Genomic DNA, 18,627 nt, shown 5'->3' with positions numbered 1-18,627 from the left:
TGTAACGACCCAGCCCACTAGCAACAATAACTCGTTGGGCCCAAACCAACAGCCCAAAATGCTTAAGCCCAGTTATTATTACTAGTGTCTAAGTCTCTTATAAACCCAATGACAACCCCATTCCCATCCGATGTGGGATTATTAAGGTGTCACAGTCGCCGCGCCGCCACCATCGTCGTCGCCTAAGCCGCCACCATCGCCGTCGTCTAAGCCGCCACCGCCGCTGCCGTCGCCGCCTAAGCCACCGTTGCCGTCGCCGCCTAAGCCGCCGCTGCCGTTGCCGCCTTACCCGCCACCGCCGCTGTCGTCGCCGCCTAAGCCACCGCTGCCGTTGCCGCCTAAGCCGCCACCGGTGTCGCCGCGGAAGGCCGGCTCAACCTGCATGAAAAGGTTTTCGATGAGAGAGAGAGAGAGAAATAGAAGAAGGGGATAAGAGAGAGAGAGAGGGAGAGAGAGAGAGAGAGAGAGAGTATGTGTGAGATCCCTGGTGTTCAGTTGTGGAGGCTTGTCGGCAGCTCTGGAGAGTGTCGGGACAAGTCCGAGTCGCGTTGGCGTCGAATAGACGCAAAACGGACTCCGTGGGACGCGATAGCAGCCTTCAGCGAAGAAATCTGCAAAACAGCAGATTTTCCTGCTTGCTGTACCGGTACAGCCAGCGAGGTGTACCGGTACGCTTTACTGGCTGAGCGCGTACTGCTCTCGGGTTGGCTTCCTGTACTGGTACACAGTCCCGTGTACCGGTACACCAGGGTAGGTGAGAGGGTGTTTTGGTCTTTTCTCTCCCTCGTTTGTATCACCCCTCACTCCTCTCTATTTAACTTCGTGTAGAGAGAGAGAGAGAGGTCTTCTAGCTGCAACTCTCCATCTCTCTCACTCTCCCACCCGGTTGGAAGCAAAGAAGGAGCTTACNAGACGAAGGCCTCGGCGAGGTAGGAGGAGTCGCTGGTGCGGCAGTACTGGCCGTAGTAGAGCTGGGCGATGCGCTACGCGATCTCGCCCACCTCCCACCGCCGCATCCCGGCCTCGGTGAGCGCCGCGCCTTCCACAGCCGCGTGTAGAGCTTGAACGCCTTGTGGAAGTCCCCGTCGTCCCTGGATCGAAGAACAAGAAGAAGAAGAAGAAGAAGAGGGATCGAATTAGGGTTCGGGGTGAGAGGTTTGGGGGAGGTAGGGGGTTAGGTTTTACCGATTGCGGTCATGGGAGGGGCGATCGCGGACGCGGGAGAAGCGGTAAACACTAATTAATAAAGCTCTTGAATTTAAAAATTTAACTAAATTAACTAGAATAAAATAATCAAAATAAGTTCAGAGGTGTTAATCAAAATAAAATTAAAATTCATAGAGCAATTTCAAAATGATCTGATGTTGAAGGTGTCCCTGTACATTTTCACCCTCAATTTTTAACAACTACAGTTTTTTCATCTTCACTATACATTATTTTAATATAAATATTTTAAATATTTTATTTTTATTGTAATTTTATTAATAATATGCATCAATTTTTTTTATCATCACTATAGCTAACCAAATAGTGGCAAAAAGTTAGTCATTTAGTGGCAAAAGTAGTATTGCCACTTAAAGTTAATTAATTGGTGGCAAAATTTTTTTATCGCCACTTAAAGTTAATTAATTGGTGGCAAAAATTTTTTATCACCACTACAGATAACCAAATAATGGCGATAAAATAATCATTTAGTGGTGAAAGTAATATTGCCATTTTAAGTTAATTAATCAGTGGCAATATTTTTTATCGCCATCATAAATAACGATTTAGTGGCGACAAAATGATTATTTAGTGGCGAAACTAGTGTCACCACTTTAAGTTAATTAATCGGTGGCCGTTTGTTTTATCGCCACCATAGATAACCAAATAGTGGCGATAAAATAATCATTCAATGGCGAAAGTAGCATTGCCATTTTTAGTTAACTAATCAGTGGCAATTTTTTTTATTGCCACAGTAAGTAACTATATAGTGGCGACAAAATTTATCGCCACATTAATTTTGCCACCAATACTGTCATTTCTTGTAGTGTTAAACTCTCAATTAAATAGTATTTAGCAAATCAGAGGAGTCCATTATATTGAAATAACGATGACCAACTTGTTGGCCAATTAATTTTAATTCACATGTGCAACTCATATCATCATAATTGTTGAAACGAAAATCAAAGTCTCTCCCTTGACCTTTTCTCATAGACAGATTAATTTAAAAAACATATTGATTGTTTTTAATAAATCGCTGCTTCGCATGGTATCTATAATATTAGTATATATAACGAATCTGATTCTTCCTTTAATTCTGAAAAAGTTTTCTATCAAAAGAGGAGGATACGTTTGTTCCTAACTATGTGGTGTGATTAATTTAATAATTAATTATAACTTTATTCTACGACATGATTCGGGGTTAATTTTAACTTAAATTTGATTTATCACAATTATATCACATACTCTGTTTGGAGTAACTAAAAAGATTCCAAAACAAATTCCCCAATTTTTTTTTTTCCCTCGCAAAGAATAGACTTTTATCTAATGACAAGTTGATATTTATATATTTATATTTTACAAGGCTTATGCCTTATGGGCACCTTCATAAAAAATAAAAATAAAAATGTCAAATTTTATTTTTTCACTTTTTTTTCTTAACTTTCAAAAATCTATACTTTGTTCTCTTAATATTTCAAGTTATTGTATTTAAAAAACCTCCTTATATACAAAATTATTATCTTTAGCCCATTCCGTTGGGATTCCATCACTATCTCATCAATTTTTTATAATTTATATCAAAAATACCCTACAAAATAATAAAAATATATTAAAAATTATTTTTTATAAAAAAAATAATTTGATTATTTTGCCCTCTCCATTAATATCGTATCTCCTGAAAATATTTTTAAAATTTTAAAAAAACAACATATAAATTTTTGAAAGTTAGAAAAAAATAAAAGGAAAAAATGACTTTAAAAAGAAAAAAAATGTCTTCAAAAATAAACAATTAAATTTATGCTAGGAGAGAGCGAGCGAGAGAAATTTGCATTTGCTATTTCCCTCCAGAAATTGGAGTAAATAACTTTGAATCAATATTTTTCTCTTATATATATAGGTCCATTGATGCGGCCAGAGTTCATGAAAAAAATATGGCTCAACCAAGCTGAGTTGAAATTTTCAAATTTTGCTGAATTTGATAATTTTTTTTTTATCGGCAAAGAAAATTTTTAAACAGTCATAACTTTTCATTCAACTATTTGATTTTAGCGTGTAATTCTAAATCGAAAAATACTTTTTGAGATTTACGTATCAAACGACAAAGCCGTTAGGGTCAAGTTTGGGACCCAAATTCAATTGTTTCAGCTTTTATTTTTATATGTTTAGGCTATTTTTGAAAGGTTTAGTACTTTCCTACTTTTCCTATTTTTAGTCCAATTATTTGATTATTTCTAATATGATTAAATTTAGAGATACATTAAAATTTATTATTTTCTTCTAGTAGGATTTGAGTATGGCCTCTATGTATATAAACGTGGTGTTCGATTAATGTAATAAATTTTTAGATTTGATTAATAATATTTTCACCTTTGTCGAAAAATTAATTTGTAAACGACCTAGCTCACTAGTGAGACTCGTCTCACTAATCTTGCCATCCAGGCTCTGGACTCTGGTGTAGCCGGTTATCTTGTCATACAGACTCCGGTATTGTATATTACTTTATCTTTCAGACCTCGGCATAGTATATTACTTTGTCTTTCAGATCTTGTCTCAGTCGAGACTCGCCACACATTTTCGACTAGTGAAGGCTGGACTCGCCACATATTTTCGACTGGTGAAGGTTGGTGAACTGACTTTAATACCAAATATAACGATCCAACTCACTAGCAATAATAATTCATTAGGCCCAACCACCGACCTAAATGCTTAAACTCAGTTATTATTATTAGTGTCTAAGTCTCTTATATACTCAATTACATCCCAATTTCTATCCGATGTGAGATTATTGAGGTGTGACATAATTTTTCGTGTATCACTCTCTTTTCGTCCTTATACTTCTTCCCTCTCAACATGACTTAATTAGGCTTGCATCATCCGCTATGTAGCGTTAACCCAAGATCAAATCTCCAATTAAACATAGAGTATGCGTAAAAACTTGCACAGAAAAACAACCAACTTTATTGCTGACCTAGCAAGCATGTGAATTAATAAGCTATTTTTTATCAATATTAAAATTTCTATATGTAGCTGATCTGAGAACAACCCATGTGGTGGGTGATCATGTGCGAAGATACCAGTGTGAAGCAATATTTTATCAATATTTAAAATTCTATACTGAAGCTGATCTGAGAACTACCCATGTGGGGCCATGTGCAAAGGTACCAGTAACCAGTGTGAAGCAATTTTTAATCAATATTAAAATTTCTATTATGAAGCCGACTTGTCTAAACCATGAGGAATTCAGTACTACCACACTTACACCACATCATTAATAATAAGTCAATTATATATATTTTTTAAAATAAAAATATAATAAAAATATTTTTTTATAATCATGATGGGACATATATTTCTAAAGAAGATTTTTGATTAATTTGTTATACCATGTCACCAATATATCTGTTGCATTCTAGAATTTTTCCTAAACCACAGTGCGAAGTGTTTTTAATAGAAATGTCCACAGATCAGATTCCGAATGGGTTTTCAAAAAACAGAATCCGAACTCGACTACCAAACCAAAAACTTGAATCCAACACCGAATCCGATAAATTTTAAAAATTTATATCCAAACTCCAAATCCTATAAAAAAAAATCCGAAAAACTGAACCTAAAATAATTATTTCTCTTTATCATATTTCAAGATATACTATATTAAATCTAAATTTTTAAAATATAAATTCGAATATAAGATCAAATATATATATATATATATATATATATATATATATATANATATATATAGAGAGCAGTACTACTGTGCTATTAGGAGCACAGCAGATCTTGTGCTCCTAACTTACTAACTATCTATCAAATTTGATGGATGATTAGAATTAAAGACGGAAGATGGGGTTCAGGTCAGGTTCGAACAAAATCCATATCCAAAACCATATATATATATCCGTCGGTCTTTTATTTTTAATATTCACATTCGAAACCGGATAAATTGATTCCATTCAAATTTTGAGTTGGGACAAACTTTTGGGTATCCGTGTACCCATCGACTCTCTAGTTTTTTAATGGCTTCTTATTGCCTACAAAATGCTGCTGGTCGAGAAGGCCGGGCAGGAGGGAAGTTTCTTGGTGGCTCCAGCTAGCGTTAATGTATCCTTTCATCTGCTCCCAGTAATTTGATCGCAGCATTTTCTCGGGCAAAATTTGAGGCTATTTTGGAGCAGCCCCCTGATCTTCAAATTAATCTCCTTTCTAAATCCGTCGTTGGTTAGTTGTGCTTCTTCCACTTATTCTTTTTTAATTCATTTTTATGTATGTTCCAAGGGTTCTTGCTTTTGATTCTCTTTGCTATCAACTAGCTTAATTCTCTAATAAAGCAATGAGAGTATAGTGTGTCACTGTTGTGTAATGTTTGGATTCAATTGATCTTTGGAAACAAGATTAACAAGAGATAATAATTGAGCTAGAATAAGAACTTGAGCAAAATGAATGGTCAACATAAGCAACCTTCTAAAAATAAAATTTTAAAAAATTCTTAAATTCACCATCTTGTTTAATTGTAGATCTTGATATAGATAGTTGAGAGAATTTTATTTATCATCAAAAGCTCAACTAATATATATCTGCAGTTTAATGCAATGCATGATATTTAAATTTAGTTTGTTTGTCTTTTCTATTTTCATCTTCTACTGGCATATTGGCATCACTTGCTAGACCTTCAACATGTAAATGAGTAAAAGATCTTAAGCCTTTAATAGATTACTGTTAGATCAAGCTTTTGGGAAACAAGACCAATAGCCACTGTGATTTCTTAGTTAATTATATAGACCATAAATATATATCATAGAGAAATGTAGTAATGTACATAGTGGATACTGGATAGCATACATAGTGGATATATACTGGATATATTTAAACTTGCTAAAGTAAAATGAGATGACCTTCTACAACATATTACAAATTGCAGCACAAATCAAAGAAGTTAAAATAGAACTTTTTAGATTCTGGTCGGACAATAGGCAGCGTGAATGCCGAGGCAATGAAATTTAATATATTAGAAATACGAGAGTTCATGAGTCTAAAATTAAGTTCTTATATTTCTATTAACGCAAAACTATATATTTGAAGGAGCACTAATTGTTTCTTGCTCAAATGAGACTTGTATAGATAGCCCTGCTATTGCCTTATTAATGAACAAGGAGAGGGCTTCAAGGAAAACTCAGATTTATAATTGTTAATTCTGGAATAATTTACAATCACCCTTAATACAATACCCACTATTCAGTGACTAGCAGCAGGTTCATTTATTTGCCAACTCTTTATTGATTTCATACTTTTCTAAAGGACTTTTCGGCATCTTGCTCTGCAAATAAACATCGAGGTCATGTAGGAGATAGTATGACTAGTTATAATGAATCTTTTATCTCAAAAATTTGTTAAACTAATTCTCAACCAAGTTATTGCTTTTTGTTCTCACAGACTACAATGTTGTTACTAGTGTTTCTTAGTTTTAACTGAGGATTAATTGTAACAAATGTTTGTTTGGTGCACTAGAGTTATTTTGGTTGAGACAGTAACATGTTCTTTATGAAAATCGCCAAGACTCATAAGAGCATTAAAAAATCATCATTTTGGTAGTGTTTCATTTGGAGAGACATGGTAATTTGAAAAGATCGTTTATTTCAGGCTCACTTCGGAGGAAGCCTCATGGCGGAGGCTGTAATAAGCTCATTAGTCCTGAAGATCGGTGCTACCTTAGCTAGTGAAGCAACTAAATCAGCAGCAGCACTGTTACTAACACGGATATCACCAATGAAAGAACTCATGAAGGATATAAGTGAGATTAAGGATGAGCTTGAGAGCATGCTATCCTTCCTACGGATCGCAGAAAGATTAAAAGAGAAGGATGAGAGCACAAAAACCTTCATAAAACAAACAAGAGACTTGGCTTTCGACATTGAGGATATTATAGATGAGTTCACGTACAAGCTGGGTGAGGAGCAAGGAGGGGTTCTACCCAGAGCAATCAAGAGGTGCAGAAATATAAAAACATGGGACGACCTTAGCAGCAAACTTAAAGAGATCAAAATTAAGCTCCAAAACATTATGGAGAGAAGGACACGATATGATACAAGAGGAATGGAAAGTGAAGCAAAACCTCAAATAGCTGTTGGCAGTAGCAAGAGCTGTGCAGAATTAGCACATTTTGTCGAGGAGGATGATATCGTGGGTATTGACAAGTACAGGGACTTGTTGCTCGAATGGTTGAAAGATGAGGATGAGCAGCAACGACAGCCCATGATAATCTCAGTGTTGGGGATGGGTGGTCTAGGGAAGACCACTCTCGTGACTCATGTGTACAATATCATCAAAGCTTCCTTTGATGCTTGTGCTTGGGTTGCTGTATCTCAAAGTTATGAGACTCATGATTTGCTTAGACAAATCTTAAAGAGTTTCATAGGGAAGATCGTAAGAAAAGAGAAGTACCTAACAACATTGATACCATGGATAAAAGAAGCTTAGCTGAGAAAAGAGAAGTACCTAACAACATTGATACCATGGATTATAGAAGCTTGGTTGAGGAAATCCGCACTTACTTGCAGTGTAAAAAGTATGTACTCATTCTAGATGATGTTTGGAGTACTGATGTACTGGACAATATAAAGAATGCACTTCTGAATAGTAATAGCAAGAGTAGAATAGTTCTCACAACAAGGATTCGCGATGTAGCTCTATTAGCAAACGAGAATCATATGTTTGAGCTAAAGCCACTGCAAGCAGATGATTCGTGGGATCTGTTTTGTAAAAACGCATTTTGGAAAAGTGCAAACAAGATTTGCCCACCGCCTTTAGAACAATGTGCTAAAAGAATTGTCGAGAAGTGCGGTGCCTTGCCCCTTGCTATCGTATCTATAGCTCGTCTCTTATCATTTCGAGAACAAACCAGTTCTGAATGGGAGAAGGTTTACAAAGATCTTGAGTGGTATCTAACTAACAACGAATCGAAGCTCCATGGCAAAGTACATGACATTTTGAAACTTAGTTTGGACGATCTTCCCCATTACCTTCAAAACTGCTTCTTATATTGTTCAAGCTTTCCGGAAGACTATACAATTGAAAGTGACAGGCTCATAAGGCTTTGGGTGGCTGAAGGGTTCATTGAAGAAAGAGAACGAATGATGGAGGAAGTGGCCGAGGACTACCTTAACGAACTTGTTCATCGCTGTCTACTACAAGTGGCTGAGTGGAACGAAGTTGGTAGAGTTTATGCATATCGAATGCATGACATCATTCGAGTCCTCGCTCGTTCGGAGTCAAAGGAGTTAAGTTTCTGCATGGTTTGTGAGCATTCAAGGACAATATTGCAGGGATACAAAGCACGACGCTTGTCAATCCTAAGCGATATAACTGAATATTGTACTGAAGACAAATCTCATTTGCGTTCAGTACTTGTTTTCAACAATTCCATGAGGAATGATTTACTGAAGTCGGTCTTAAGATCATCAAAATTTTTACGTGTCTTGGAACTACAAGGAGCGCCAATTGAGAAAGTTCCGAGTGAAATCTGTAACCTCTTCAACCTGCATTATCTTGGTTTGTGAGAAACAAAAATTAAGGAGCTTCCAAGATCAATCGGGAAGCTACAAAATCTGCAAATATTAAATACAGATGAAAGTGAAATAGGAAAGCTGCTGAAGGGAATAACGAGGCTTCATAAGTTGGGACACCTAGTTTTATCAGAATATGTTGGCCAGGGCATCAAGGCACCTGTTGGAATATGGCGCTTGAAGGGCTTGCAGACTTTAGGATCTATTGAAGCAACTAGGAAGATTGTGCGGAATGTAGAAGCTTTGACCGAGTTGCGGACATTTGCGATAACCGGCGTAAGAACCCATCACTGTGCAGACTTGTGGAATAGTCTTACAAAGATGAACCATCTTAGCAATTTATCTGTCGAAAGTGTATTTGGGCAAGAATTACAGCAGTTGGGCACCCTACGCCTACCTCTGCCAATTAAAGAATTATGGCTGGACTGTAAATTAGACAAAACCTCATTCCCTGAGCTTGCCGCATCCTTTGGGTCTCTATCAAACCTAACCAAATTAGAACTTTTTGAGTCAGAATTGGATGAAGATACATTTCCTTACCTGCAAGCGCCGCCTGCGTTAAATTTTATTCTCAATTTGAATTTTAAATTTTAAAATTTTTTGATCCCAACATTAACAAAATTTATCACTTTCATAATTTAAAAAGGGTCTATCTAGTTCGGATTATCCTGTCAGAATTATAGATAATTTTGTCAAGATTATTATATTTGGGTTATCCCGTCTATAATCTAATTGGCAAATTAGCATTACAAATGATATAAGATTACTCCGAAAATATTAGCAAATGAGAGTATCTCGTATTACTGCTGGCAGGTAATCTTGCAATTATTTAAATTACAAGTTTACCCCCTCCGTTGGTGCTACCAAGTTTTTCGCCGTTAGATCCACCCATTTGATTATTTTCACCCGTTAGACCATACTATTCAACAAACCATCCATTCAACCCTTTGAGACCACTATTATTCTAACTCTACATCTATTCAGCCATGCCGAAATTCTAACAACACCAATAACTTGGTGCTATGAATAGTACAATAGCCTATTTCGTATTTTATTACTCTATTTTGTAATAATGGCGCGATCTGGATTTATTTTTATTTGAACAAAAGGAAGTCAATTTTAGTGAATTTATTTTTCTTAGCTCCCGAGGGTTTTTAATACTCGTGGGCGCTTATTTGTAAGGTCTAGTTGTTAACTTGGTGCATTTTTGGTGGATTTAAAATTTCTTTGATAAAATCTATGAGATTCAGAAAAAGACAATCATCTCTCAATCAAGTCATTATTTTATGTAATATTTTTCATAACTTTCAAAAACGAAAAGTCCTGCTATACAAAATATACTCTGAGACGATCATCTAATTAAACCAAATTTTATCGAAATTGGAGTTTTGAGCACGAAATTACGAATTTCCAAAGTCATTAATTACTATGTGCTCGGAATTTCTATTAACTATCAACAAAATTATTAGATCTTAATTTTAAAATATTTTTTTTTGGAGAAAAGATAGCACGCTACCTGCTCATTCATTAAAGAGATGAATTAGGCTACCGGGATGAGGCATCCAGAGCCTCAAAAGAGGGGCGTAACAGAGAAAAAAAAAATCACACGATGATAGAGCGTCTAGAAGTTTGTGCACATATTTTCCAGAATTTCAGCAACTCCTTCAATCTATACACCGCCACTAGGGCATCTAGTTGGATGTTTTTAAAAATCAAATCGTTTCTAGCCTTCCAAATAACCCACCAGCGCGCAGCCAATTCACGAAGGCTACGCCTCGTATTCTGCAATCCTTTCATAACCATCCACCTATCCCTGATATAAAGTACATTGTCTCCCAGCTCCTTTCTTAATTTTAAAATATTGATTACCAAATATTATATATATATATATATATATATATATATATATATATATATATATATATAGAAGTACACCAGGTGCAGGGAGTATATGTTCATAGCTGGTAGCATCACTCGGTCCCTACGCGGAGACGCCTCGCGTGGGTCATGCGAGTCTTCTCCGCGTCCTTTTTTTATTCTTTGATTTTAACAATATTTCAGGACTCAGCAGCGAAAGCGCGTCAGCGCATATTTTACATAATCTGACCTACAAAATTTAGCATTTTGTATAATTTGTGAATTATAATATTTTACTATTCTATTTAATAATAATTTTTTATGGTAAAACAAACGGTAAATTACACTTTTCGCCTCCAAACCATGAGACGCGTGACACTTTCGTCCTCAAAGTTTAATTTGTTATAACTTGTCGTTCGAACTATAAGGTCAGTGATACTTTTGTCCTCAAATTTTAATTAGTTATAATTTCTAGCTTAAATTATAAGCATGTGATATTTTAGTTCTCGAACTTTCTGAATTGTAGTATATCGTCCTTGATGATGTAATAACAATTAAAATACTATATTAGTTGAATATAAATAATTTATCCATACTTATTTTTTAAAAAAATTTGGCTGTGAGAATAATAATTCAACAAGTTCAAGAACTAAAATATCACAAGTCTTAAAGGTCGAGCCAGATATTATACCTAATTAAAGTTCGAGGACTAAAATGTAATGTATCGCATAATTCGAGCCAAAAATTATAATAAATTAAAATTTCAGAACTAAAATGTCACGTACCTCATAGTTTGAGGACCAAAAGTGTAATTTACCCTAAAACAAAATATAAAATTATATAACAACATACTAAAACTTTTCGAATGCATAATGACGACGAGGGAGAAAAGCGCGGGCACGATGCCGAGCTTGACCAACGGGAGGCAGTTGAGCAGGTAGAGTGCGACAAATGCAGAATGACGACATGGGAGAAAAGTGCGTGCATAGCGCTGAGCTCGGCCAGCAAGGGACAGTTGAGCGGGTAGAGCGCGACGAATGCAGAATGACGACAAAGGAGAAGAGCGCGGGCATGGTGCCGAGCTTGACCAACACAGAGAGGTTGAGCACGTAGAGTGCAACGCCAAAGAGCGCCTTGAGCCCGTCCTTGATTGAGCGGGTAGGAGCCCCGGAGGAGCGGATGAACGCGAGGAGGAAGGCCAGGAGGGGCCGCTTCAAAACGATAATCAGGCAGTAGGCCTCCACAACGAGGAGGCTATAGAGTACAATTTTCGCTTAAACAATATAACTTTGCTTAAAAAGTATAACTTTCGTTTCAAAAAAGTACAGTGCAACTTGATATTCTTTTTTCCTTCTTCTCTGATTCTTTATCTTTCCTGTAGTAGCGATGATACATAATGGTCCTTCAAGAAAAATATATTTTTTAATTTTTATTTTTATTCTTTTTTTTTTCTACCCTCTGCATCTTTTTTTGCTCCTTGGAGAAGCGCTGGCACATCTTCGTTCTCACCATCACGTGCGACAGCGAGCACCACCTCGGCCACGAACTCATCGCCTTCGTTTGCTCCGTCCTCACCCGCGCCTGCTCCAATTCCTCCTCCTTCAGCGCCGGTGTCGGTGCCGGCACCAGCAGTGGCGGAGACGGTGGCGGAGGCAGAGAAAGAGGAGGCGGCAACGTCCTTCTTACCGTCGTCCAGGGTCGCAGAAGCGGTGGAGGAGGCGAGGAGGGTTGGAGAGAAAAAGAGAGTGAGAGAGAGAGAGAGAGAGAGAGAGAGAGAGAGAGAGGAAAAGGAATAAGAATATTTTGATCAGTTTTCTACAAATTCGAGTTGAATTTGTAAAATTCAAAATAGTAGCACACTTTTACAAAATCTCGAGACTAGTTGATTTTTTATGCAAAAAGGCCATTTATTAATGAGATTAGACTTTAAATAGGTATTTTAGTAATTTTAGAATAAATTTAAAAAATTTGAATAGTAGTAAAAGGCAAATAATCAAAAGGAGCCCCTATAAATCCATATAATATAGCACACTACAACCAAGTACGGATGGGAAAAGTCAAAGAGGGAAGTTCTTGGTAGCTGCAGTGTCCAAGTCACTTCCTCCCAGTTTCTTGTGTATATAGTTCATCCTCATCTCTCACTCATCAATCCCTAAAACATCTACTTCAAGCGCTTCTTTGATTGCAGCATTTTCTCTAGTTAAATTTCAGATTAATTATTTTGGAGCAGCTCCCTCTTCAATATATCTCCCTTTTGGATCTGTGGTTAGTTGTGCATCTTCTTCTACTTGTTCTTTTTAATTAATTTTTATTCTCTTTGCTATCAACTAGTTGATTCCGTAAGGTACTGAGATCTAGTATAGTATGTCTAGCTTTGCTGTTTAATATATTGTTTGGATTCACTTGATTTTGGAAACAAGATAACAAGAGATCGATAATAATTGAGCTAGCTAGAATAATTTTACCTCATAAAGTACTCTCACTTTATTGTTGATAATTGAGTACCTAAATTGATGATCAATACCATGCAAGATTATACATAAACTTTCTAGAAAAAGTGATTTTTTAAATTTATTTTCTGGCTAGCCAAGTGGGCATAATATGAAAGGTCAAAATTAGCTACCTTCTAAAAATATAATTAAAAATAATCTTAAATTCGCAATCTTGGTTGTAGATCTTGATCTATATAGTTAAGAAGAATTTATTTGTTATTAAATGCTCAGCTAATTCTGATTGTTCTTTGTTATTAAACAAGAAGAAAGTGTCCCATTTTTCTTGTTAAACTCTCAATTTTGAAACCATTCGATCACTAGATAAATAATAACGACAAAAAAAAAAAAAAAATTCAGTTTCTAAACCATGCAAATATTCTAGATCATATTTACGATACAGGACGTTTATTTAAATGCCTCATCATCAAAAAAAAAAAGTATCAAAGTCATTTCACTTTAAGAAATATTCCTGCTGAACTCACAAAGATAATAATTATTTCGAAAAAAAAAATTCAGTTAATGCCAAAACTTGTAATGAAGAACTTTTACAAATTGCAGTACAAATCTTTTTTTTTTTTTTTTTTTTTTTTNTTTTGAGAGAGAGAGAGAGAGAGAGATAGGTAGCACACTACCCGCTTCGTTTATACAAATCAAAAAAGTTAAAATAGAACTTTTAGATTCTGATCCAATAATTGGCAGTATGAATGTCGAAGCAATAAAACATAACATATTAGAAATACGGGAGTTTCGTGAGTCTAAAATTAAGTTCTTATATTGCTATCAAAACAAAACTATTTGAAGAAGCACTAATATATAGTTTCTTGCTCAAATGATTTATAGTCCTCATATATATTAACTTAATTATGAACAAGAAAGAGGCTTCAAAAGAAACTCGATTTATAATTGTTAATTATAGAATAATTTACAATCACTCTTAATACAATTCCCTCTACTCACTGACTAGCAGCAAATTCATTTACTTTCCAACTCTATATTGATTTCATACACCTCTAAAGGACTTTTCCACATCTTGCTCTACAAATATACATTAAGGTTGAGTCCAGTATGATTAGTTATAATGAATCATTTATCTCAAAAGTTTGTAATCACAGAAGTTGAAATAGAACTTTTAGATTTTGGTCCAATAATAGGCAGTATGAAACTATGAATGTCGAGGCAATAAAATTTAACATATTAGAAATACGTGAGTTTCATGAGTCTAAAATTAAGTTCTTATATTGCTATCAAAACAAAACTATTTGAAGAAGCACTAATAGTTTCTTGCTCAAATGACTTATAGTCCTGATATAAATTAACTTAATTATGAACAAGAAGAGGGCTTCAAAACAAACTCAACTTATAATTGTTAATTGTAGAATAATTTATAATCACTCTTAACACGATATCGTCAACTCGGCGACTAGCAGTAGATTCATTTAGTTTCCAACTCTTTATTGATTTCACACTCCTCTAAAGGACTTTTCCACAACTTGCTCTAGAAATATACATTGAGGTCGAGTTCAGTATGACTAATTATGATGAATCTTTTATCTCAAAATTTTGTTAAATTGAATCTCAAACAAGTTATTGTTCTTTGTTATGACAGACTACAAACTGTTACTGGCATTTCTTCCTTTTAACTGAGGGATTCTAACAAATGTTTGTTTGATACACTACAGAATTGCCTAGAATCTTAGGAATGTTAAAACAATAATTATTTTTGCTAGCGGTGCATCTAAAAAGACATAGTAGTTTGGAAAGATTATTGATTCCAGGCTCACTTTGTAGGAAATTCCTATGGTGGAGGCTGTGATAAGCTCATTAGTCCTAAAGATAGGTGCTGCTTTAGCTATTGAAACAACTAAATCAGCAGCATCACTATTACTAACAGGGATGTTAGCAATGAAAGAACTCATGAAGGATATAAGTGACATTAAGGATGAGCTTGAGATCATGCAAGCCTTCCTACGGATCGCAGAAAGACTAAAAGAGAAGGATGAGAGCACAAAAATCATTATAAAACAAACAAGAGACTTGGCTTTCGACATTGAGGATATTATAGATGAGTTCACGTATAAGCTGAGCGAGGAGCAATGAGGGGTTCTACTGACAGCAATCAAGAGGTACAGAAATATAAAATCTTGGCATCACCTTAGCAAGAAACTTAAAGATATCAAAATTGACCTCCAAAAGATAATGGAGAGAAGGACACGATATGATACAAGAGGAATGGAAAGTGAAGCAAAACCTCGAATAGTTGTTGGCTGTAGCAAGAGTCGTGCAGAATTAGCACATTTTGTCAAGGAGGATGACATCGTGGGTATTGACAAGTACAGGGACTTGTTGCTTGGATGGTTAAAAGATGAGGATGAGCAGCAACAACAGCCCATGATAATCTCAGTATTGGGGATGGGTGGTCTAGGGAAGACAACTCTCGTAACTCATGTGTACAAAATCATCAAAGCTACCTTTGATGCTTGTGCCTGGGTTGCTGTATCTCAGAGTTACGAAACTCATGATTTGCTTAGACAGATCTTAAAAGAGTTATGTAGGGAAGGTCGTGAGAAAAGGAAAGCACCTAACAACAATGATACCCTGGATTATAGAAGCTTGGTTGAGACTATCCGCACTCACTTGCAGTGTAGAAAGTATTTACTCATTTTGGATGATGTTTGGAGTACTAATGTAATGGACAATATAAAAGATGCACTTCTGAATAGTAATTGCAAGAGTAGAATAGTTCTCACAACAAGGATTCGCGATGTAGCTCTATTAGCAAACGAGAACCGTATGTTTGAGCTAAAGCCACTGGAGGCAGATCATTCGTGGGATCTGTTTTGTAAAAACACATTTTGGAAAAGTGCAAACAAGATTTGCCCACCGCCTTTAGAACAATGTGCTAAAAAAATTGTCGAGAAGTGCGGTGGCTTGCCCCTTGCTATCGTATCTATAGCCCGTCTCTTATCATTTCGAGAACAAACTGATTCTGAGTGGGAGAAGGTTTACAAAGATCTTGAGTGGTATCTAACTAACAACGAATCGAAGCTCCATGAAAAAGTACATGACATTTTGAAACTTAGTTTGGACGATCTTCCCCATTACCTTCGAAATTGCTTCTTATATTGTTCTAGTTTTCCGGAAGATTATCGAATTGCGAGTAACAAGCTCATAAGGCTCTGGATGGCAGAGGGTTTCATTGAAGAAAGAGAAAGAATGATGGAGGAAGTGGCCGAGGACTACCTTAATGAACTTGTTCATCGGTGTCTACTACAAGTGGCCGAGAGGAACGAAGACGGAAGCATTCATGCATGTCGAATGCATGACATCATTCGAGTCCTCGCTCTTTCGAAGTCAAAGGAGTTAAGCTTCTGCATGGTTTACGAGCATTCACGGACAATATTGCAGAGATCCAAAGCACGCCGCTTGTCAGTTCTAAGCAATATAACTAATTATTTTACTGAAGACAAATCGCATTTGCGTTCAGTACTTATTTTCAACTATTCCATGAGCTATGATCTACTTAAGTCGGTCTTAAGATCATCAAAATTCTTACGTGTTTTGGAACTAGATGGAGCACTAATCGAGAAACTACCAAGTGAGATCTGTAACCTATTCAACCTGCATTATCTAGGCTTGCGGGCAACAGGAATTAAGGAGCTTCCGAAGGGAATAACGAGGCTTCAAAAGTTGAGACACCTAGTTTCAACACTATTCTGGGGCATCAAGGCACCGGTTGGAATATGGCGTTTGAAGGGCTTGCAGACTTTAGGATATATTAAAGCAACTAGGAGGATTGTGCGGAATGTAGAAGCTTTGACAGAGTTGCGGACATTTGGGATAACCTGCGTAAGAACCCATCACTGTGCAGACTTGTGGAATAGTATCACTAAGATGAACCATCTTAGCTTTTTTTCTGTCAAAAGTGAACCTGGGCAAGAATTACGGCAATTGGACACCCTGCGCCTACCTCTGCGAATTCAAAGTTTATATCTACAGGGTAAATTAGACAAAACCTCAGTCTCTGAGCTTGCCGCGTCCTTTCGGTCTCTTACAAACCTAACCAGATTAACACTTTCAGAGGCAAAATTTGATGAAGATACATTTCCTTACTTGCAAGCGCTGCCTGCGTTGATGTTTCTCGAACTTTGTGGGGCATATGACGGCATGAAGTTGCACTTCCAAGCAACATCATTCCCAAAGCTAAAGAAATTGTACATATCAGGTGCCCAGAAGCTCAGTCAGGTGGAAATAGAAAGAGGAGCAATGGCAAGCCTGAATACGCTTAAGCTACGCGGTTGCCCTGAGCTAAAGGAGCTGCCCCACGGCATCGAGTACCTTACCACCCTTCAAGATTTAAACATTTGGCGTCCAGCAGAGGAACTTGTTGAGCTGCTTCTAGGAGGAGGAGGAGGAGGAGAAGGCGACCACAGCAATGACTGGCGCACGAGGGTTCGCCACATCCCGAATTTTACCATCTGGTTCGAACGACACGGCGAGTTTGTCACAGAAAGGATTCAGTGATTCCACATCATGTAGCTGAATTAATTATTGCCAACCACCGAGCTTGATGCTTCTATATTTTCCGCCTCGGATCTCCTAGACAACCCACACTTAAGGAAACGATGATCTAGGGATAGATGTTATCTTGTCTGCATATTTTATTTTACTTGTAATTAATGCACATAAAAGTGGAAATATCAAATATGAGTTGGTGTCTTCGGAAGGAGGAATTCTACACTATCACACTTGCACCACGTCATCAATAATAAGCCAATCACATTTTTTCTTTTGAAACAAAAGTATAATAAAAATATTTTTTTATAATCATGATGGGACATATATCTCTAAAAAAAAATATTTGATTGGCTTGTTATATCACGTCATCAATATACCCGTTGCATTCTAGAATTTTTCCTTCGGAAGAACCACTACTCCACTGTATTATGTATTTGGAGAATGCTTAATTTGTATCCTTATTAAAACTTTTTCTATTGGCTAAAATAAAGAAAACCTTCCCTTATAAATATCTTTTTTTGTTTTTACGTTTTCTTCCTAACTTTTAAAAAATCTACATTCTATCCCCTTAAAATCTCAGAAATGTTTGGCGTGAATGGAGATGAATAGATGATTAAATTTTTCTTACTTGTTCTTTAAAAAAAAAAAAAAAAATTTCTGCCATTTTAAAGGTTTTTTTTTAATATAAATTATAAGAAATGGACGGAATAGTGACGGAACCTTAATGTAGGGAATTTAAACACATCAACTTGAAATTTTGAAGAGATAAAGTATAGATTTTTTTAAAGTTGGTGGAGGAAGTAAAAAAATAAGTATTTACGTGGAGTTTTCTATATTTTACTCTCATTAAAAAGATTTTTAAAAAAATAATTGAAGAAAAAGATAAAAGCAAATGTCAGTTCTTAACTCCGTTGAGTTAATCCTAAACAAATAGGACTTGACAATATATATATAACGAGATAAGAATAGAGAAAATAGATGAGGTAGTTTCACAAATATTG

General features: G+C 36.1%; 1 protein-coding gene across 1 annotated transcript; it reads left to right on the top strand.

Moving 5' to 3' along the window:
• On the top strand, nt 7,580-17,877 carry LOC109717543 (disease resistance protein RPM1-like). The gene is made up of 5 exons (XM_020243387.1): nt 7,580-8,748; nt 8,824-9,038; nt 12,106-12,294; nt 14,900-15,113; nt 15,210-17,877. The coding sequence occupies exons 1-5, from the start codon at nt 7,659-7,661 to the stop codon at nt 17,630-17,632; spliced, it is 4,131 nt and encodes a 1,376-aa protein (XP_020098976.1). The 5' UTR covers nt 7,580-7,658; the 3' UTR covers nt 17,633-17,877.

Source organism: Ananas comosus, linkage group 11 (genome assembly GCF_001540865.1).
Source record: "Ananas comosus cultivar F153 linkage group 11, ASM154086v1, whole genome shotgun sequence".
Lineage (NCBI taxonomy): Eukaryota > Viridiplantae > Streptophyta > Magnoliopsida > Poales > Bromeliaceae > Ananas > Ananas comosus.
Note: the sequence above shows the minus strand (reverse complement) of the source record. Positions and strands in the feature narration are given on the sequence as shown.

Bases quoted from the DNA above. Each gene is read 5' to 3' on its own strand.
- LOC109717543 (XM_020243387.1), top strand. From the start codon at position 7,659: ATGGATAAAAGAAGCTTAGCTGAGAAAAGAGAAGTACCTAACAACATT. The intron at 9,039-12,105 runs GTAAGAACCCAT...TCCTTGGAGAAG, and splicing joins GGACATTTGCGATAACCGGC to CGCTGGCACATCTTCGTTCT. The intron at 15,114-15,209 runs GCACAAAAATCA...AGGAGCAATGAG, and splicing joins ACTAAAAGAGAAGGATGAGA to GGGTTCTACTGACAGCAATC.